Raw genomic sequence first — 22,462 nt, 5'->3', positions numbered from 1 at the left:
ACCCGGCCGGCCTGGGACGGGCCCCAGGGAAGAGCATTGCCGCAGCACTCGCTGGTTTTTTGTGTTAATATTTGACTGTCTAAGAGAACTGTGCACTCGTCGTCCCGAATTGCCTCCCCTGCCCTTCGGTGGACGGCTGACTTCAGCCCCGTGCACCTGCTTCCTAGCGCTGCGCACTCTTTCTGTTCCAGAGAATACGGATAGAAACGGATAGAAACGGTTTGTCGGCTTTGTTGTTTCAGGAGTCTTGTGACTTGCTTGACTGTATTTGAGAATAAATAACATTTCCCGCTGGTTTCTAGGAAATTGTTCGGTAGCTCTTCACATTTTGCCCTTTGTTCTAAAACGAGGGAACCCGATGCAGCGGTGTTGTGTTGGCACAAGAAGGTAGGTGTTGGCTTCCAGCCGGAGGAGGCGTCAGTCGGATTTAGGGTGTCAGCTCTGAGAAGGCATAAGTAGGTGCTGTTGAGAGACATGGTGGGTTTTCGTGACTGAAATGCTCTCTGTTTGTATGTATTTATGTACCTGCTCCAAGAGCCAGGAGTCCTTCAAAGTGCCGTTCCTCACGTGGGACCTGTGACATTCATTTCAGAGTGGTTCAGCCGCCGCGGCAGATGCTTGCTCAAGAGCTGCCAGATAACCGACCCGGAGAGCAGCCCGGCCCCAGTGGACGGAAGCGACAGCCCAGCATGTCAGAGACAATGCCGCTGTACACGCTCTGTAAGGAGGACTTAGAGAGTATGGACAAAGAGGTGAGGCCCGCGGGCGCCAGCGCGCCGGGGGCAGGGCGCGGACCGCGCTCACGCACCACCCTTGGTTTCCCAGGGACGCTTCCACCGAGAGATGTGCAGCGGCCTTGAGTGACGCGTCAGGGCATCGGCAACGCTGGAAAGCCCGGCTGCGACCCACCGGTGGGGCCGACGGGCGAATGCTTGCCCCCGTCGTTGACGAGGGCCCGGCCTCGGGCGGGTGGGGCTGCTGGTGGCCTGCAGGGCCCAGCGGGAGACCCTTGCTGACCACCTGCCTGGGTCACGGCCAGCAATTCATTGTAGGATCTTACCGTTACACCACTAAATAGATTTAGGCCACATCGGTGGGGTTTTTGTTTTTTCAGATGCTTAATTGTGGGAATAAGGGTAATAGAGCCTGAGTCTATTTTGAACTGGAGACTGGATATGGTAGGGCTTTTCTTTCGGAACCAAACAGCACTAAGATAATTTTGTAAGTCTGTTGTCTGTCTCCTGGGTCGTCTTCAGAAATGACCGACGTTCACACGTCAGCCCATCCTGAGTCCCGCCGGCCCCCAGGCCCTGTGGCCCTCACGCCCTGCCCTAGGCCAGCGCCCTTGAGAGAGGGTCCCACCTGCCTGTGGGGGTCTCCGTTTATTTGTAGGTGGTTGTGCAGCTTCCGTGCAGAAAACCACATCACGCATCCAAGTGCACGTGGCCCCTTCTTGGCACTCCCGGCCAGCCCCTCGGCGGCCTCACTCTCTGCTCCGGCACCACGCCACGCTCTGTGTTCATGGCGACCACTGGGAAGATGCGTACCCAGCAAAACGTTTCTTAGTTCATTTTCATCCGCAGCAGGAAAATGTTACGCTCAGCACAGAATCTCACCAGCAACTCAGATTATCATCTTCACATGCTGGTTTACCTGATGACGGTTACACTTTGTTTGCAGATGTGCTGAATTCCTCTCTTTGCCATTTTTTTGAACATTAGCTGGTATATGTGCTGTTTTTTGTTTCATAAAAATGTTTTCTCCAAGAAAATTTCCTCAGTGCTACTTGTTTATCTCTAAGGGAGTTGCTGACCCCCGAGGGTCCGCCGGCACCTGCCTCCCCCGTCCCCCTGGCCGCCCAGCGACACTCCAGTGCTGGGTGGCAACGTGATTGTGGCACTCACTCCGTGTCAGAGGGGTGGGAATCTTACCGCAGAATAAAAGTGCTCACCTTCCGTCACTCTGAGAAATAAAAATTAGCCTTCAAGCCTTACATCTGGCTCCTCGGCAGCAGGAGGTGTGGAGGGCAAGAGCAGTCTTGGACTTCAGACCGGCAAGCACTGGGCTGTGCTGTAAGTGGGGCAAGAACAGAGGTCCAGTCCCATGCGCCCTGCCAGGGAGACCACAGCTGCGTTTGGGCACTGACGCTGGGCGCCCTGGCCGGTGGCGGCCGGAGCCGAGCCTCTACGCCTGCTTCTCTAACTGGATTCCCAGTTCTTGGGAAGCACGGTGGGCCACAGACTGCACGGTTTAGAAATCGGAAGCCGAGAAGCAGGGAAACGAATGTGCACAGCCCAGCCCATGTACGACGGGGTCCCTCTTGTCTGCAGTTCCATCCGGAGCAGAAAAGGTCCCCAAGAGCCACCGCAAGCAGCTGAGACTGGAGGGACAGTCCCGGGCCCCCGGCTGCTACGTGTGGTCAGCGGGTGGCGCGGCGGCCGCGGGTGGTCTCAGAGCGGCTTCGTGCCAGGTCACATGGGGATGTCCTGAACCGAGTGTGCCCCTGACAGGAGGGACACCCAGGTGTCAGAAGATGCTGTCGCCACCCGGTCCCCTTCTGAAACGCCCACGCCCAGAGAGGGTCCTAAAGCACCGTTGTCCAAGTGGCGGGAGACGCACGTCGGCCTCGCTGAGCACTGCTGGAGAGCAGACGTGCTGCCTCAGTGGACACTGGTCTTGGGCCCTTGCTCCGCGAGCTTGGAGAAGTGACACTCAGTCCTGCGTCTGCTTCGCTGAGTCTCACGTGGCGTGCCACACTCACACACGGCTCTGGGTCAGGAGGAGAGAGCAGACACTGTGAGATGAGGAGCTGTGCGACAGTCGTGCTTCAGAGAGCACCCTAGTCTGCGAGGCAGTGACCCCGAGGTCTTTCATTAGAGTAGAAGGGAGGGTGAGGCTTGCAGGAAATTCTGAAAGCTTTGGAGAGAATCCCAGGAAGCTTCCTAAAAACTGGAGTGGGTTGTGATAGAAAGGGTCATGTTTCCACCAGCAACATTGTCGGACTGGTTTTATTTTCTAACAGCCCTCGTTCTTTTGAGATAATTCAGGGTGGATTGCTTTTCCAGAGTTGTCCTGGTTTCTGTAGAAATTTGTACAGATTGGCGACCTGACTTAGGTGGCCTGCTTTTTGCATTTTTTTCTTGGATTTATCAAGAACATCCAAATGAATAACAAAATCTGTTTTGTATGAGTTCCTTCAGTGGTCTGTCTGCCAAAAACATTTGTTTTTAATACAGTTAGGTTCTAGGAATTGTGGGATCTGCCACAGGCCCCCTGGCATAATTCTGTATACGTATCAGGCAGTTCTCTCACTCAGTTCAGTAGTTGGAGGGTCCTGGGAAATAGGATTGAGAAATGTGAGATTACTCACCTTTGTCATGTCAGGAGGTCCCCATACCCACCTCTGCCCTGTCCTGATTCCCCCCAGTGCTCACCTCTGCCCTGTCCTGATGCCCCCTGTGCTCACCTCTGCCCTGTCCTGATGCCCCCTGTGCTCACCTCTGCCCTGTCCTGATGCCCCCTGTGCTCACCTCTGCCCTGTCCTGATGCCCCCTGTGCTCACCTCTGCAGTCACTCCAGGCCTCCTGTAGTTGTATTGAATCCGCCAGGGGGGGCTCTTCCGACGGGCTGCAGTCCGCATCGACAGGTGCTCCACAGCCAGGGTGTCCCACAGGGTGTCCCACAGTGTGTCTGTCAGAGGCCCTTTGTCTGGGACCGGACGCCTCTCCCAGCCCCCAGCAGCCGCAGTCCCCTTCGTTTCTGTCCCTGCTTTGTCCTGCTGCCAGAGTTCTCTGTAAACGCAGCTCAGCTCAAGTCCCTGGAGGCGCGTCTCACTGGTGACGAGGTACTCTGGGTACTGCAGGGCCTGCCCCTGGCTTCTCCGTCCTTGTCATGCACCAGGCATCGTGCCGGCATCTCAGACCATCCTTGCAAACCACGGTCTGAGACAGAATCTTCTGTGGACTGTTTCCAAAGAGTTCTAATGCCAGCGTGGCCCCCCTTATCCAGGGGATCACTTGCTGCAGGCTCGGGTACCTGCAGCAGGCCATGCTCCAGAGGCTGGGGGTCCTCCTCTGGGCGCGTGGTCAGATGGTCAGTAGTGGCCTGACGTCCTTCGCCCCCTTCGTGTCTCCCCCAGAGGAGGAAGAGCGGGAGCAGCGAGGTGAGAGGAGGTGCGGTGCTCTGAGAGAGACCACGTTCACACACGTCTTACCAGCAACGTGTCGCTGTGACGTTGTGTTTCACCGCTAGTTACTGGTAACCTTTCCCTGTCGATTCAGCTTTATCCTAGACACGTATGTATAGGGTTCAGGCAGCCCCTGGGGTCCTGCAGCGTACCCCGTGCATAGGGAGGGACTGCTGTATATGCCGTCTAGTGTGATTATTTCTGTTTTTAGTCCTGTTGGTGCCAGTTGACTTTGTGTCTTGTCATTCACACAAAGCAGAGCTTTTTGCCAAGACTCCGTGACCGCGGTCACCCTTTGCTGTGGTTCAAACACAAGTGGTGACACCGTGGGCAGTTTGAGCTCAGTGGCGGGTTCTGTCATGCACGAGATGGCGAGCCTCATTTTGTAGTACGGATGCTTTGGTTTTGTTGAGTTTGTAGGCTTGCTTCTGACGAGTGAGCACCATGTGTAAGCATAGTGAGCTCACGCCTCGTTCCTGCTTGTGTACGGTGATGCCTTTCTTGAGAGGAGGTGGGGCTCCGTCATGGGCCTGCTGTTGTCTGGAGAGCTGCGGTCCCACACGAGCTGACCGAAGTGTCCACAAAATGCACACGCACCAGTGTCCACGCGCAGGGTTTCATCCATTTGATTGGCTCTCGGAGGACTCGCACGATGCTGGGGAGCTGCCTGGGGGTGATGTCAGCCTGGTGCCGCACACCCCCACGTTTTCCCTTTTGCTTCGAAGCTGCACTCGGTGCGGGACTCGTGCATCAGGAGAATCTTCACAGAGTTGCTTTTCCCACCCCGGATGGCAGGTCTGCCCCATCTGGCAGCAAATACCGTTTTGCAGTTATATTCGGAATAAAACAGGCACCTTTTCTTTTGGCTTCAACGTGTTGAGACGAAGCAAGCTTCTTCCAGAAGCTACACGGACCGCAGCTTGGGGGGGGGGGGGGGCGCACACAGGTGTGTCTGTGGCACTGTTTTAGTTTGTGTTCATGGGTCAGGGTTGTTACTGTTGTTAACATGTTCGTAATGCTTTGCCCAAATTATGATCCTTGGGAGTAATGGAGTCTTCGACCTTGTGTGTGGTTTTTCACAAGGTGTCACTTGTCAGAGGTTGTCTGTTTTGTTGTAGTGAGGTGTTCTCGTGGATCAGGTTTATGCACGCGTGTCTCCATTGTAGGCAGACACAAGAACAGTGCAGAACGGAATTCTCAGTGTGTTTGTTCAGAGGCTGATGAGCACTTTTGTGGGGGGATGCGGGGGTCCTGGCTCCAAAGTGAAGGCCACCCGTCAAGTCGAAACATGCAAGTCTGTTCCGAAAGCGAAGGGTTTAATGTGTTCAGAGAAGATTTGCGTAGAGTCAGGTCAGTAGGTGAAGCGTTAGCCGTAAGTAATGAAGAGAACCAGTGAGCGGTGCTGCTCACACTCACTGAAGAAGTGCAGGGAAGCATCACGGATGGAGGAAGAGCAAACCACCGCTAGCCCCCGTGCTGGCCCAGGTGGGTAACCCCCGCCATGGCCTCCCCCAGCCTCCCCTGTACCTGCAGCCGAAGTCCATGGAACACAGAAAGGAGGCCCACTCGGACCGTAGAGCATGCAGTTCTTGATCAGGGTGGGGAGTCCGAGCGCCATGTTGGGCCTAGAGCTTGCTTTAAGGGGGGACCAAAAATTGAAATTTCAGAAAGCAAGAAGGAGCAAAGAGGTTCCTGAAAGCCAGCATGGGTGCAGCAGGGAAGAGCAAGCATGGTAGTGGGTGTTGTGGCATTTTTCCTCCTGTGTCCCCAGCTCTTGCCCTGATTTGGAGGCAGGGGCATCTCTCCCCCAGCTCCGCTCTAGGGCAGGCACCAAATGCAGAGGGTCTGGGGACAGGAGTCTGTGGCCCAGAGAGTATGGAGGCACCTTCCTCTACCTGTTTGCCCCGTGGGTAGCCCCGGCCATTCCATACTGTGCAACAGCTCAGAGGCTGAGAGGAGCACCCCAATTCTGTGTAGGAGCTGACCGAGCCCCAGGCTCACCTCCCAGTGAGATCCAAAGAGGCCACGGAACAGCATCACAAAGGCATAAAATTCACGTCGCAGTCCACAGAAGGAGGCAGAACTCTGTCTTACCCTCCCTCACCAGGCTGGTCGCCTGTTAACACAGACCCGTGTTCTCCAGAGACTCTAAGAGGATGTCCTGTTGGAGCTGTCCAGGCCCAGTCTGAGTGAGCGGCAGCAGACGCCCACCCCAGCCAGCCCGGACATCGGGGTTCTGAGACCAGCCCTTGCAGAGAGGCTCGGCGCCGTGCTCCCTGGGCAGAGGCACGCAGCCTTGTGGGGAACACACGCGATGGAGAACAAGCAACGGGAATTTCAGAACTGAGAAAGGCACGTGCTAAGCAAAGTCCCTGACGCTCGCCGGACACGCCCCTGATCGAGTGGAGGCGAAGAGGAAAGAGCCCACGAACAGGGCTGCCGAAACCACCCTGAAGACAAGCCGGAAAACAGATCGGGGGCGGTGGTCAGAGCGGCGGGACGTCCGGTCACTGTCAGAGCCATCACATGTGTGTCGTCGGAATTCCCAAGATGGGGAGGACATTGGTGTGGGACAGATACTTGGAGGAATGATGGCTGAAAACCCCCAGAACTTGGTCAAAGGCATAAATTTACTGGTTTCTGATGCTACAGACCAGTCTGGCCAGTCGTAGAATTTTGTAAAGCAGAGTGACGTTGTCCATGTCCTGTGTCTCCTCTTGGCCCCACAGCAGGCTGTGTGGAGAAGGCTTGCATTTGAGGAGGGCCCCACAGAGCGCCGGGAGCCCTTGTGTGTGTGCTCAGAGAGGACGCCTCCCAGTCAGGGACGCAGGGACAGCGCGCATGGCAGGACTCGGTGTTCATTGGCAGGCACGTGCACAGAAGAGATGGCTGGAGATCGTTCAGAGAATTATTTGAGGCTAGGTCACAGAAGTCTCTAATCCTAGGCGTTCTGTGCACATTTTATGAGCAGTAAGCGCTTGCAAAGGTTTAATTGCTTGTTTTCATGGCAGCCTGAATGTTTTCCTTTGTGTCTTCAGCCCTTTCAGCGGTCAGGCTTGCCGTGCAATCTCATTTATATGTGTCCAGCCTGAGCAGCCTCGTGGTCTCGCCAAGTGGACTTTCTTCCTTGGACTGGAATCAGGCACGGACATTGGGCAGGGACGCCTCTGTAACTTTGCCAAGTGACCCTTCTGTTCATACGCTTCTGTTTGGAGCAGGTACTCGTGGACCAACAGATACGTTTGTGACATTCAGGGATTTACATGGGTCAGCAGGCTTCCCAAAGTTATTTCACCAAAAAGCCACCGTGAGAATTCTTGTGTCTTAGCACGGTGTTGTGTTGCATCAGGAAGCAGGCAGCTCCGTAAACAAGGTCATGAACTTTCCGGATATCGTGAGACGACTAACATATATTAGCCTTTAGAAAAATCACTTGAGATTGAAGATAATTTGTGGAAAACAGCATTTTAATAGTAGGAGAGTGACATGGGGACACATGTCCGAATTTATTTCTCGTTTCCTGGAGTGTCTGTCCTGCAGGCTCGGCCAGGTCAGTCTGTACAGGGGGCCACGGCTGAAGGAACTGTGGCGAGCCCGCCGATGGCCTGAAGCCACGGCCACCAGTGTTGCCCGGGCGTTTCTTGCTGCCTGCAGGCTTCCAGGACGCTGTGGCAGAGGGAACGGCAGGTTTTCTCTCAGCCTTGTCTGTTTCGAGTTTACAGGTCCAGGTGGACTTGGGCAGCACCGCCTCGGTCCCCTTTTTTCTGCATCCTCCTTGGAGAAAGTAATCTCTAAAGTGTCTAAACACATTTCCAGTTTTATCAAGAGAGAAGGTCGCCTGTTATAGGGAGTGACTGGGAAGTTTGCTTTTCCAGCCCGGGACATGTTTCTGTTCCCTCTCTCACGACTCTCCGCTTGGCTGCCTTATTTCTCTGCAGACAGGCCGTGAGGAGTCCGTAATCCCCGTGGTCCTGCGTCTTCCGAGTGAGGGATGGGAATGTTTTCCAGTGCATTCAGTGTAATCCGTGTTGGCCCTTTGAGAGTTCAGTCGTTAATTCAGTATAAAATGAATTTTGTTTTTCTCTTCATATACTTGCTTTTAGATTTTTAAGATTCTAAAGTTTTTACCCTAGCATCTTTTAAATAGTATTTATGAAATAAATAGTTCGTTACATGTTACTGTTTTTTAAAAAGCCCAGTTACCTTTGTGTAAAAGAAAGCCCTGGAAAGATGTCTTTTGTTCTGAAACAGATCCTTTTATATGAGTAAAGCAGAATGAGGAAGAGCAAGTGTAAGCATAATTTAGATACGGCCAGATTTTAATGTGTAGTCACGATTTTAGTTGGGCTGCGCACAGTGTTTTTCTGAATCTTCCAATCAGCTGGCAGAATGAACACGCACTTGGGTTAGCTGTCCGCCGACTCGAGAAGCGACCGGGCTCCTACTCGGAGACAGTGCCAACACTTAACGGGTCACTTCGCGGTCTCCGAGAGGCTGTGATTGTGTACTTTGGTCGTTACGTTTAAAATAACTGATTTTTTTAATTCTTTTTTTTTCTCTTGAAAAGGCGTGATGCAGAGTTAAAGGCCTGAAGTATTTTTAGAGGAAAATTTAATAGAATATTCTAATAGGAGGTTTGCTCATCAACATAGAGTAAATACAATCAATTAAACATAATGGTGAAGTGTGAATGCGCTAAATTCTTAGAATTAACTCTGTGCTTTCTATTAAATGTATTTAGCTTAGGAGCAAACCCTGTGTGTAAAGATTTTATAGTGACATGATGATTGGTTTATTGACATAGCTGTCGCCGTTTCCATATTCTCACTGAGGTCAGTGTGGCAGCGACTGATGGTCTCGGGTTGAAGCTGCTCTGGGTTAGGACCTCCCCTTAATCCATCAGAGCCCTCGCGGTCCATGCAGAGAAGCTCATGGGCCCCGTGGAGGTGCCCGATGCTGGGGAGGCGAGGAGTGCGCGTCCCTGTCCCTGAATGCGCTGAGGGGCTGGCGGGGCGGGGCAGGAGGGCATGCACTTGGCCCGTTGTAGGGAGGGGCTGCAGCTGGCCAGCCTTGCCGGGAGCTTCCTTAGGGGACACCACCCAGTTGTCCATGGGAAGAAGTCCGTTTTTGTGAGTTAAGTACATCTGACTGCCTTTCTTCCTTTTTGTGTTTTCTGGAATAAGCTGAAAACCTGGTCTTTCTGAACTAATGGATTTTCTAAATCTAACATTTAAATAGCCATAATATCCCTGTAGTTCCAAGTTCAAAACGCCTGAAAGCCGCTGTGAGCAGGGTTCCCACAGACAGCTTTCACCTTGGCTGCAGCCGGCCCGGCTTCCCCGCAGAGCGTGGCCTGGCAGTTGGGAAAACGGTGCCCTCACACCTGGTGGCTGTTGTCTTAAGTTCGTGTTGGGAAATGGGTCGACACACGCATCTGTTCTCGCCCAGATGTGTAGGGGTCACAGCGAGCAGCGCTGACACCGCCAGCCTCCACACGCTCCCCCTCGTCAGATGCCAGTCACACGGGGGGGGGGGGGGGGCGGTGCGGGCTTGGCACCCCCACGGGTGACCAACCAGCTGAGACTCGGGGTTCCCACAGCCCGCTCCTGGGGCTCCATCCTTTGCCAGAGCTGCTCCCGCACTTTTTAGCGGCTTATTACGTAATGAAGAGCATGACAGACGCAGATGAACAGCCAGGCGAAGAGCCACACAGGGTGCGGTGCACAGGGTCCCGAGTGTAGGGGCTGCTGTCCCCGTGGAGTTGGGGTGGGCCACCTGCCAGGATGTGGAAGCTCCCCGAGGCCTGGAGGGTGGGGGTGGGGCTGCAGGCTCCAGGCTTCACTCTGGCCGGTCTCCGGTGACCAGCCCCGTCCAGAGCCCACCTAGAGTTGCCTCATTAGAAAAAGAGATGCCGCTGTCTGTCTGGAAAGTGCAAGGGGCTCAGGAGCTCCGTGTCAGGACAGAGGGACAGAGACCAATAAATACATTTCTTACTGTTTTATACATCAGATAACCTTGTTACGTAATGATCCACTTTGAGGTCATAAAGACGTAACTATGTTGACTTACAGGATTTTTGACATCATTGTTTGCTTTTTTGTATATATGTTTTGAGGGGAAAAAGCACCTTCAGCTCTGAAGTGTGGTCCCTGGGACTCAAGCGATGCACTTGTTAGAGTGGTCATCTTTGCATTCCACTTTGCACCTTTTTTAATAAGTTGATGTTAACATCCTGAAACGTGTTGGCACTTCTCAGGCGTGCATACATTTGGGGAAGTTACAGAGGCCTTGAAGCCGAACTTCTGAGCCTGGGAGTTACTCTGTGAACGTCTGTCTGCCCTCCGGGCTTGGCCACCCTGACCACCCACGCCCCCAGGAAGGGCTGGCTCTGCAGCCCTGCGGGGCCCCCAGCCCACCCGCCGATGGGGGCCATACAGTGTTTCCGTCACATAGCAAGTCAGAACAAAGAAAGATTACAATTTCAGTTGACCTCTTGAGAAAGCAGCAGTGTTCCAAAAATGTCATTGGAGGTGCTCAGAAATCCAAAGCAGTTGGCGGGACAGTTCTGTCCTGGTGCAGTGGGTAACCTCCTGTTCCTTATTTTCTCCTTTCCACCTGATCTCTTTCATTATCCAGTGTCTTTGTTAGAAGACCAGGGAGAATTTGAGAGAAAGGCATGGAGACCGAGGTCAGACAGGTGGAAGGCCGACCCTCACCCTGTCTTCTGTCTCCAGGCCCACCCCAAATCTGACGGAACAGCTCCTTCTGACTGAACAGGTGTTAGGAGGCAGCCTTCATCCCCCTTGGCCTGGGCAGCCCGGCCAAGCCATGCTGGTGGGAGAGCCACTGGAGCCTCCCCTGTCGGGCGTCCCTGGGGGCCTGGCGTCTGGAAGCAGACCTGCCCCGGGCTCTAAGGGAGCAGCGAGGGCCGATTCTAGGGCCCTTGCCTATGAGTTCCCATCACCCTCACTTGGCATGTCCGTGAATGGTTTGGCCTGGGGCCTGTGGGAGAGAGCAAGCGCCCCCGGGCACAGCTGGGGACCCCACCGGCAGCAGCTGCCCCCACCCCAAGACTCCAGAGCGCTTCCTGGAAAGCAGTCGTTCTGTGTGGCTCATTGATCATGAGCATTTGAACAGAATCCTCTAATTCTTCACCGTAAAGTTCATTCACGCACTAGCGAGAAAACGCCCGTTAGAATCATGCCGCCAAGAGATGACTGCCCGGATGTCCCCATGACCTGCACCAGGGTCACACATGGGGTCCTGGGATCCCAGGAGGGGCGGCCTGGGCCTTCTCAGCTTTCCCTCGCCCTCCTCGTGCACCTGCTCGGTGCCCCTTGGTGCTGTGCATCTGCAGACCCAGGGACTCAGCCCAGCGTGGGGCTGGACGTGCAGCCCGTCCACCAAAAGCGTGTGTGTGTGTGTGTGGCTGGGTGTGGGCGGGGGCCAAGGGACTTGGGATGGGAGGTGGATGCGTTCCCACACTGACTCTCACCCTCTGCCAGGTGGACGACATCCTAGGAGAGGGCAGTGACGACAGCGACAGCGAGAAGAAGAGGCCCCCACCCCGGGAGCCCCAGGCCACGCCGGAGGCCACGCTGGAGGCCACGCCGTGCAGCGGGAGGACCACCGCAGGCAGCCGGGGGCCCAGGTGAGGTGGGCTGGGGCGGGGGGCAGGCCCCATGGAGTCTGTAGGTGAGATGCAATCACAGAACAGTCTTTGTGGTTTCAGTTACGCCTGGTGGAGATCTCATTTCCTCCCCTTGGGAAAGTGCTTCCTGTGTGTGGTTGGTAGGAACACCTGCAGGACCGGCGGTCGCCAGCAGGGGGCGGCAGAGAGCAGGCGGCACCGTGGCCAGCGCGTTGTGGTCAGCTCCCGCCTTTCCGCGAGCCCGGCCCTTGCTCCGCGGCCCGTCGGTGGGTGGTGTGCACTCTGGCCACGGCAGCCTCCCGGCCAGCGCTGACGGTGTGACCGAGTCCTGGGCTGGACCGAGGGGTGTGCTAGGAGTCTCCTCTGAAGCATCTTCTTGCCTCACTCGGATTCGCTTACCACCTCATGTGCTCTTTGCTCAACTTCCTTCTTTTCTGCCTCTTTCCAAGTCTTCCCACCCCAGCACCTCAGTTCAGTGTGGCCCAAAGCCAGAGCTGCTGTCCCCGAGCGTCCCTGAGCCTCCCCGTCCGGCCCTGCTGCCTGCCGGGACTGGCTCACTGCTCCACGGCTCCAGCACCATGTTTGTTCTCTCATTTGGTGGAGTGGGTGCATCTTCCAGAAGCTTCCTGGGACAACGTGTGTGGAAGGCAGACAGACTTTGCACATCAGGAACTGCCTTCTTGGCTTTGCCCACGCTGGCTGGACAGCGGAGGGGAATCAGTGGTCCGGGAGGGCACCGTGGCCCTCGGAATTCAGACAGCGTTGCTCCAGTGTTGCTCCAGCTCTGCACGCAGTGTTGGCGGTGGTGCGGGCTGTCTGCCGTGGGCAGGGCCGCTCTCCCCTGCTTCCCGCTGTCCCGCCGTCTCCATCCGGCCCTGAGCCGTGCAGTGTTTGCGCGCTGTGCGTCAGAGCCCGCTGCTCACGCGAGGCCAGGGGTTCTTCAGCAGGACCACCCCAGCCCCTGCCGACCCCCCGTGATGAGAAGCGAGCAGACACACGCCCCAAGAGCCTCCTTCCAGCCACACAGCAGTGGGCAAACCCTCGAACCTCCCGTGCCTCAGTTTCCTCTTCTGAAATGGTGTTGGTGGCGCCACCTCAGGGTCGCTGCAGGTCAGCCAGTGAATCGGGGCCGGTACGGACCACACACGCGTGTGCTCGCCTTGTAACTGGGATCTCCCTCCATGTGGGGGCTCTTTTCCTTACCCACTGAGTCTGTTCACACCCCATCTGGTCCGACCCTAAGACATTCTGTAGGTGAATAAACAGCTCAAAAGAGTTTACGTGAACAGTCCAGTTACAAAACAGGATTGGGCCAGAAATTCTAGCAGCGACCGGAGAGAGGGCGCAGAGATTGGTGGTTCCGCGTGTAGTTTACTCCGAGAAGGGAAACGGACCTGCAGCCGGGCTGCGCTGCGGGAAGACGGAGCCACTTCTCACGGTGCTCTCGCTGTCCCGCCCATCAAGGCATGCAGCGGAGCGGAGTGTGAAACGCTGTTCGGTTGTTTTAGGAACTGGTTGTTTTAAAATTCCGCGTTGGGTGATGATAAGCCTTGTACGATCGCTGTGCTGGGCTGTGTCTTCGTCTCTGTGCAGGGGTCCCACTGGGGTCTCTGAGGAGCCAGCCTCTCACCCGCTCTGAGAACCCAAGTGTGGAGGTGCCGGCTGGTGCCCATGGTTCATGACGTCTTCTTGCTGATTTGTAGCATGCTCTGATCCTGCTCTTGTTTTTTCTGTCGAGTAAAAAAGAAATTGAGGCATTTTTCACGAAGATTCAGGCCTGGCCGGAGCCCACCGGGAGCGTCCTCTCCTCAAGGGGCGGGGGCTGCAGGCGCTCAGCATATACTGAGCCCCGTGCACCACCGAGCCCCAGAGTGCACATCCTGTTTTGTTTTTTCGTTTTTGCTGGTTCGCGTGCCCACAAACGACAGGCACCAGGGCTTGTTGGAAAGAGACTTTGCTTTGATGTGGTTTGGGTGCCGGCCTTCTGCACTGGAGGCCCGTGGGGCAACGTGGTTTTAGTCCTAGCGCGCTAGGTTTCCTGCGTCTCCGTGGTCAGCCGGCACAGGGAGTAGAAGTCCAACTTCCAGCTTGGAAGTTTCTCCTGGTCCCGTGGAGAGCATCTGAACATGGCAAACAAGCTTGAAATCCTCCAACGTGTGACGGTGGGGGTTGGGGGCTGAGCCCCCAACAGGCGCCCGCCGTTCTGGGAGCCACACCTCTGACCGTGAGAACCCGGCATTCCCAGACTTTGCTCAGACTCCGCTTTCTGTGTGGGACGCACTCTCTCACCTCCTACGAGCCGGCTTCCACTCGTCTCTGAGCCTGGAACACTCACAGGGCTCCTTCCCACCTGCCTTCATCTGCTTCTCCTGAACTTCGTACGTGTGGCCGTGGCGGGAGCTCGGGGTTTCTGGGTGTGCCCCACGGCTGTGACCCTTGACTGCAGCAGAGTCAGGCACATGGTTCCCTGTCAGCCAAGGCGGGTGACTTAGGTTTGCAGACCTCGCTTCTTTCTGTACCAGAGAAACTGGCAGATGTGCGTTTCTGGTTGTATTTTGTTCTTGTTCACGGGGACTAGACGTGGAAGTGAGCGACAGTGGGAATGCAGGGCCCGCTTTCCACACGAGTGTCTGCGTAGCCAGAGTGCTCGGCAGGCTCTTCACGTGCCCGAACAGCCCGGCCGGTCACGGCATGCGGCAGCCACTCTGGCTGGGGGAGAGGCCAGACCCAGCCGCCACAGGACAGGAGCCACAACGCCTGCTTCCACTCACAGGGAAGACACGGGCCAGAGAAGCTGCCGGTGAGCGCGGCCACCGTGAGTGCGCCCCCGGCACCGAGAGAGCTGCGCGGGGGGGCGAGAGCAAGTAGGTGGACGGCGTGGCCAAGTGCAGCAGGGAAATGAACGTTCTCCAGGGGCCCGAGGGTCGAGCTCAGCCTCGGAAGAAAGAACTAGCAGAGCAGCGCGTGCCCACAGTGGGAGCCGGCGGGGGGCATGGAGGGGAAGGGCCGAAATCCCCCCAGATGGATGGAAGGCCTTCTCACGCGTCCCGAGCCCGACAGACTCCAAGCAGGGTCAGCAGAGATCCGTGCCCAGACACGTTGTGGTAAAAGTGCTGACAGCCAGAGACAGAGCACATGCGGACAACTGGACGGCACTGCCAAGAGCGCCTGCAGGACCGGCAGCCAGCTTCTTGTCCGAGGCCGCGGCATGCCCAGGTGTTGGAGGAAAAAGCCTCAACCAGGCAGAACCCTGTCAGAAACGAGAAATCCTGAAGGGAGCTCTTCGGTCCGAAAGCCAGGGACCCAGAGACCAGAGTCATGCAAAGAGCGCTGTGTAATTATCGGGCAGCGTGAATTTAGTCTTATCTCTTCGTTTAACTGGTATCAGGAGTAGGTGTAGAAGATGACGTGTTGTCTCTGGGGCCTGTGGTAGGGACAGCTGGGTGTTGCCAGTGATCACACAGGCAGTAGGCACGAGATACTTCGGAAGAAGCGGTAAATGAGAAGGTTCGCGTGACGCGTTGTAAGTGTGCGCGTTTTCTTCCCTTCCGTCAGCTCCTGTGTGAGAGAGAAGATCCCGGGTTCTAACGGCGAGTGGCATGTGTAGATAACACCACGAGTGACAGAAGCGCGGGAAGGAAAGGCAGGCCCTGAGCGGACGGACGGGTCCGTACCTGTTTCTGACCAGGGGAGACCCGGGTCAGTCCGCCATCCATCCTGACGGCGTGACGTGGGTCCGTGTGAGGAGCCCGCGGCAGCCACTGGGGAAGGAAGTCCCGGAGCCCGTCCTGCAGCGTCTCGGTGGGTCGGCCCGCTGAGTGCAGAAGGAGGCAGTGAAGACGAACGGGGTCGAAACCGCACGACCCTCGAGCATGACCAGTGTGAGCGGGTTGGGCAGTCCAAGGGCAGACAGCCTTCGTGCTTCTTAAGGGTGAGCAGCGGGAAGGGAGGCGGCGGCTCAGCGGCACTTGGAGGCTGGACGCCCGCCGTCAGTCATGGCAAGGGCCGAGAGGCAGGAGGCGGACAGACGGCCACTCGGTCCCCCCCCACGCCTGTGGGGCACGCCGGCCCGCCCACAACGGCCCACACCGTCGTGAGAAGGAGCAGCTCGGGAGGACTCCCTCCTCCTGGTCCTGGGCAGTGCGGCTCCGGCATCAGGGTGGTGGTCGTGGGCTCGAAATCCTCATGGAAGAGAAGACGCCCACCGTGCCCACGCTTACTTCACGCCGTGCGCGTGTCTGAGAAGGGAGCTGCGTCGGGCGTGGCCGTCCCTGCAGAAGCCAGACCTGGCCGGCCCGCACACGCGCACGCACGTGCACCAGCCAGGTTTGTTAGCCGAGACGGTGACCTCGCCAAGTGCAGCTGCTTGGTCTCTGCCAAGAAACAAGCTGCTTTAAGCGGCCAGTTGAAAACACATGCTTTGTGGAGACTGTCGGACGGTCGTTGGTTAGACGTAGAAACCGTCGTGTGCGCAGTGGGCCGCACCCTTGAGGCGCCTACGTGGGAACAGCAGTGCGTTCAGAAGCTGCACCATCGAGGAGGAAACGTACACATACTGATGCTGCTGTCATGTTCTTGCTGGATTCCACGCTCTTAGAGGGTTTTCCAAGCTTTACATTTCCTCCAGATTTAAGTCCGTGAGCATTTCTGTGCAGCTGTGCATTGGTTGTAACAACAAAATACAAATACTGTGTGTGTTGTGCTCAGGGGGATGAGGTTGGTATCATTGACAGGCTTTTATTAACCATGACCTGCAGGCCTGGTCCCAATATTTGAGATAATTTTTTAGAGGGGGCGGTAGGCGCAGAGGGAGAGGGAGAACCTCCAGCACACTCCCCGCTGAGCACAGAGCCCGACCTGGGGCTCAGTCCCACGACCCTGAGATCACAAACTGCCCCGAAATCAAGAGTCAGTCACTCAACCCAGCCCCCCAGGTGCCCCGAGATAATTTTTAATTACTACAATCCAGTCATGCTGTGTATAGAAATATTATCTTCCACACGTTATTTAACCAAAAGGTTTGCCCTTCTTAGTCCCTCTCTTTTTATACTTTGTCTCGGAAAGGCTCAGCACGTGGCATTGCCCCCTGGGCCACCGGCCGTTTCTCCCTGATCTTGAGCCATGCACTTGGCTCCCGTGGGAGTGCCTGGCACGACCACCCCGACATGGGGCTGCTCACGCCATGTCGTCTCTCCTTCTGTCCCTTTCGCACACGAGACGACCCTGTTGCAGTCAAGTCAGTCATTTCTAAGAGGCACACAGCACCACCCTGCGTGGGACAGTGTGGGGTCCAGCCCCCCAAGGATGTGGCTGTCAGCTTGCCTCTGTCTGGTTCGTGGTCTCCTCAGCTATAGACGGGAACAATGACACCCTCCCCCACGGGCTTTTTATGAAGATTACAAGACACCTCGCCCCATGCAGCCAGGACCCAGAACAGCATTATCACCCGTTGTCTGGGAATACGAAGGGCATCTGTGCAGCGAGCCCTAGCCAGGTGTGGGCCATACACAAGCAACAGGACTGGGCGCCTCTGCCCTAGACGTTCTCCCAAGTGCAGGTGAAAGGTTCACAGGGGACACCTTGGGGGCTCACTTAGTCCGAGAAGCGTCTGCCTTCGGCTCAGGTCATGGTCCCAGGGTCCTGGGATCAAGCCCTGCATCGGGCTCCCTGCTCTGCGGGGAGCCTGCTTCTCCCTCTTCCCCTGCCCCTCCCTCTGCTTATACGCGTGTGCTCTCTTTCTCTTTCTCTCTCTCTCTCTCTCTCTCTCTCGCTGTCTCACTCTCAAATAAAATCTTTAAAAAAAAAAAAAGTTTTCACAAAAGATTTTATCACAAATAATCATCGTTGTAAGATGACTGTTTTGAAAGATAACTCTTCGAGCAGTCTGTAGCTTTCCCCTGGCCTGGTCTTGCCCTCGAGGGTCCCTGCTGTCCCCTGACCTCTATCTCTGCTACCCCAGGTCCCCACCAGCACACACCCCCTGCCTCTGCCTGGGGGGTTGTCCGAGGCGCTTCCGCAGGTTCCTGATCCGCGTCCTCACAGCAGTGGGTTTGGCTTTTTCCTGGACTTGGGGGCCTTCGTCCCCGACCACAGGAACTGTCTGTCTTTGCTTTTTTGCCTCTGGCTCTCACAAGGATGAAAGGGAATCTGGATGGGGGCCGGGCTCTCCAAGAAGAGCAGACCATTTGTAGGAGGAGGCAAGGGAGGTTGGTGGTGTTTGTCACTTCCTGACACCGGGCCACTGTGCAAACCAGAGGGCACCCCAGAACGGCTTTGACAGTGTGTGCACACAGTGCGAGCCTTCACGTTCCCCCTGCGTGCGCTTCAGCTACAGGCCTGAGGCCGGGTGCCCAGAGGACAGGGTACAGCCAGTGTTTTCTCAGGTTTTCTCAAAATCACTGGCATTTTTGATAAACCTCTGCCACTCAGCAGCAGCTAAGCCGTGTTCCTACACTGTAGGTCTGGGGGCCTGGGGCCCACACACACTTTCCTGGGCAGTGCACCATGGGACGCTGTTTTTACTGGGGTTGTTATCAGTAGTATGAACAATAAAAACACCCTCTTACGGTAATTAGATGGGCACTTGTCGTTTTTACGTAAGCAGATTAACTGTTGTGTTTGTGTGTCATTTCTAAATACAGCTTCTTCACCACTCAACAAATGGACAGTCATCTGAGTGGCCTCCTAGTAACTGTGCTTAAAAATAGCTTTTGTTTTGGGGTGCTTGGGCAACTGACTCTTGATTTCGGCTCACGTCGTGATCTCGGGGCCGTGGGATCGAGCCCTGGTTCAGACTCCACGCAGAGTTGGCTTGTCCCTCTCTCTCCCCCTGGCTTGCACGTGCACATGCACACTCTAAAATCAATAAAATCCTCTTTAAAAAATCTTTTGTTTCAGGATATCTTGCAAATCCAAAATTAAGCCTTTGCTGAGTTACCTGACAGTGTGTCCTCAGGCTGCACGTGTGCCTGGTTTGGGCCCGACCAGGGGTTCCAGTCCTGCAGATGGACACCTGGCACCTGCCATGTAGCCCTGCACCGCGGCCACGGAAGCTGAGCCCCTCACACTGTCGCCAGCCTGAGCCGTCACACGGATGCCTCACTTGTATTTCCTTCGTCCTTTTCAGGGTTTCCGTCCATTTTGAGTTTATTCTTCTGTCAGTTGCTGTTTTCTGATTTGGGAGTGTTTCTCACAGGTTATTTATTGTCTTACCAGTTTGCAAAGCTTTTCTGTCTTACAGGTCTTAGGTCACATGTGTCCTAGTCTTGCAGATAGTCTTCCGACCTCATGTTTGTGACTTTGCCAAACAAAGACTTCTCATGCGCTTCAGCCTGTGATCAGGGTAATTTGTGTTGATGCCGCCTCGGGAAAGGGGAGTTTGGAGGCAGTGGACCGTGCCCTGGCCCCGTGTGATCACTTGGGATGTGCCTTGGCTTCCTCATCTTGAGGTGGCATAGTGGTTCCTCTGACAGACCAGGCTCTCTGTTGGCGCTCTGCATGTTGGTTCACGTCTGGTGGTTCTTGGAGCTCCAGGAAGAAGGCAGGAGCGTGCCCTCCGGTCCCCCATCGGTCCTCAGTCACACCTTCCGCGCTCATGGCATCCAGCCCTTGTCCTCTCCCCGTGTCCTCTAGGGTGATAGGTGTTCTGTCACCTGCCCTTGACGCCCTCGTGTACAACCAACCGACTGTCGCTGCGAGGCCGCTTCTGAATGCGGGGCCTGGCGGCACGGGGCGTAGAGAGCGAGTGCCATGCTCCGGGGTCAGCTGGCCCTGTGGTCTTGGACCATCGGCTCCGACTGGTTCTCGCACTGAAACTAGGACAGCGTCTTGCAGTGGTGTTTGGCAAAGGACAGGGATGCACTGCGCGTGTGCGTGCCACTGGGTGCTTGCAGCCTACGGTGCAGGCACATGTGCGTGCTGGGGCGTGTGGAGGCTGGTGCTGGGGGTGTGTGCATGCTGGTGCCATGCGTGCCGGTGCATTCCTGCGGGGTGCATATGTGTGTGCATGCTGGGGCGCGTGGAGGCTGGTGCTGGTGCCCGTGCGTGCCCGCTCCCGGCGCGTGCGTCTCACGGTCTGCGTCTGTCTCGCAGGGGCCACAAGCGGAAGCTGCCCGAGGAGGACGCCGGCAGTGCGTCCAGCGGGGAGTCGAGCGGGGAGGACGAGGAGGGCAGCAGCTCGGAGGCGGACGAGATGGCCGCAGCGCTCGAGGCGGAGCTCAACGACCTCATGTGACCTGCAGGGCGCAGGGCCGACGTGTGCTTGGCGCTCTGTCCCCGGAGGGCTCCAGGCCACGCGGGCCCTCGGATGTTTCCTTTTTTCCAGAAAGATGTGTATATTTGCAGAGCTCCACATACAGAAACACATAATTTTGCAGAAATAGGTGTTTTTAGAGGTTTTACTACGGAAAGTCTACTTTTCTAAGGGACAGTGTCCCGGGAGGCGGAGTGCCAAAGATGTCGCTGCGCCCTGCGCAGCCTGGTTCGGAGCGGGCGTGCAGGACGCGGGGCGGCAGCCGGGGCAGCCCGATGGGGGCCGGGCAGCGGGCGGGCGTGCGTGCGGGGCTCTCCTCCAGGACACAGATGTAAAGTTTTTGTATATCTATTTCGCATTTGACCCACCGAGCAGATTTCTCTTTCATTTAATAAAACTCCTTTTTGTAAGCCCGTTCCGTGGTGTGCTGTGGCAGGAGCAGCCCCCGCCCCGAGTGCCCTGCCTGCCCAGCAGCCTGTGGGCCAGAGAACACTGCGCTCCGGGCCCATCGCCGGGCAAACAGACCTAACTTCCTCTTCTAGGCCGTTCCGTGGAGGTTGGGCTTTTTATTACTTGTGGAGAGCTTCTCAGAAGCTTGTACCAAAGCATTAAGAACGCAGAGGATCACTGTTACTTGTGGCTATCAGGTGATGAGCATTGGATCCAAGATACCCCAGAAAACAAGGCAGCTCTGATCCTGGCTGACAAGCTGGAGAACAAGATTCATCACACAGCTTGTCCCCCAGACAGCTTGATCGTGCATCATCCCTGTCGCTGGGGTCCCGGGTCTGACCCACAGGCCCCTTGCGTTCGTGCAGCTCCGGTGAGAGCTGGTAGAGAGGCCAGGGGCCTCTGTTTCCGAGTTCCCTTGTCCAGAGATCTCTGGGCGCAACCCTTGGTCCATGCCATCCATGGGTAAATTCATCTTGATGGCCCCTCTGAGACGGCCCCTTCCTGTTGGTGGCGGCTGGGCTTTGGGTTGTGGGTGACCCAGGATGTGTTTGTGAGCCTCTAGAACAGTTTGAGGTGTTACTTAAAGACATCATTGGTTTAGCATACCTTTTTCAGTGTAGATCTGTAGCCCCACAAGTCTTTTCTCCTCCCCGTTTTCCAGACTACTTACTGAATTAGAGGTAATGTGTTAGGTTAAGGCTGTGTGCTATGCATGTTCTTTGAGTGCAAGTAACAGAATCACGGCTCCCCTGGGGTTATCTTGCTGTGTTACTCACTTGTCTGAGAAGCAATGGATGGAGCTTCAGGTATGGCTGGTTCTAGGTTTTCACTGGATACTCAGGCATCATCAAGAACCTGAATCCTCCTCCAGGAGTTTGGGCTGTTTCTCTCCTGGTTGTACTCAGTAGGTCTTCACACAATGGGGCATGATGCTCAGATCCCATCCGTACTTCCGATGACAGGCAGGGAGGGAGAAGGTGGGGGTGGGTGGGCGGGAAGGCAGATGTCCAACAATCAAAGCACCACCCTTGCCTTGTTCTTTTCCAGAAGGTAAGTGTAGCTACGTAGATTTGCTGCTCTACAGCAGCAATAACAGAAGTCTCCAGGAGCTGGGCTCAGAAGGGGAGGACCCTGATGGTCGCTCTGTTAGCACAGAAATGGAGCCAGCACAGCTGTGAATTGGAAGAAGCTGGAGATTTCCTCCTTAAATGCCTCAGGCCACGTTTCTAAAAGGCCTCAGTGCTAATTCCATATCTTGCAGCATTGCTCACTGTCAGTGAAAAGCGTTTGAACTAAGGCGGGCTGATCCTGGGCTGCTGGTTGCTGTCACATCTGGACGACATTGTGGGGGCTCTGCACACCCAGGAGGGTGGGGACAGAAGCTGTGTCCATCTCAGCTGGTTGGGCCCTTTCCTGTGGGTCCCAGAGGGAGACGGGGAGACCGCTCCTCAGTGCTCAGATGCCCCGGTGTCCCGAGTGCCCCAGTAAGCATCGGGAAAATGAGAGTGGTTGAATTTGAAGAAAAGACCCGGACCAGTGTTAGCAGGAAAGAAAGGCCAAGGCCTCGGAAACACAAGGAGGTGGTCTGGCAAGGGAAGACCAGGGGCCCAACGAAGCTCAACTGAGCAGGAAAGCACGTGGGTCTACAAGTTGCCGTCCCGAAGAAAGCTGGTGTCTTGAGTTCAGCTGCTAGGAACAGAACATGCCAGGAGCCATGATGCTGGTCAGGATTCTCCAGCAGCCCCAGGTTGCTTAATTTTCTGCCAGGTGGTGGTTTCCTCTGGACGCCGGGACTTGCCTTGGCCGGCAGCATTCCCGGGAGCAGGTGCGTCCATGTGGGGCATGGCCGTCTGCAGTGGGGCTCTGCCCTGTGGGACAGCTGGGCAGGAACGGGGCCTGTGGTGCGCACAATGGCCTGCCC

The 22,462-nt window shown here is 56.0% G+C and overlaps 1 protein-coding gene across 8 annotated transcripts in view; it reads left to right on the top strand.

Annotated features, from left to right (window-relative positions):
- The window catches only part of CTDP1 (CTD phosphatase subunit 1), a 56,803-nt gene extending 35,303 nt beyond the window's left edge, over nucleotides 1-21,500 (top strand). For 4 of the 8 annotated variants that reach the window (XM_064577969.1, XM_064577966.1, XM_064577968.1 and 1 more), the window contains 3 exons: nucleotides 593-752; nucleotides 11,692-11,837; nucleotides 12,287-13,567. In XM_064577969.1, the coding sequence (XP_064434039.1) occupies nucleotides 593-752; nucleotides 11,692-11,837; nucleotides 12,287-12,716 (736 nt within the window). In that variant the 3' untranslated portion in view covers nucleotides 12,717-13,567. Of the gene's footprint in view, nucleotides 1-592; nucleotides 753-825; nucleotides 5,121-11,691; nucleotides 11,838-12,286; nucleotides 13,568-19,928 lie in introns of those variants that run through there. The other 4 variants (XM_064577967.1, XM_064577971.1, XM_064577973.1 and 1 more) reach the window with 4 other exon arrangements.
- Nucleotides 21,501-22,462: the final 962 nt, after the last annotated feature.

The sequence above is a fragment of the Mirounga angustirostris genome, unplaced genomic scaffold, assembly GCF_029215605.1.
Source record: "Mirounga angustirostris isolate CCGP_5_RB_7025 unplaced genomic scaffold, mMirAng1.0.hap1 SCAF_14, whole genome shotgun sequence".
Classification (NCBI taxonomy): domain Eukaryota; kingdom Metazoa; phylum Chordata; class Mammalia; order Carnivora; family Phocidae; genus Mirounga; species Mirounga angustirostris.
This window is presented reverse-complemented; position numbering and strand designations above follow the sequence as displayed.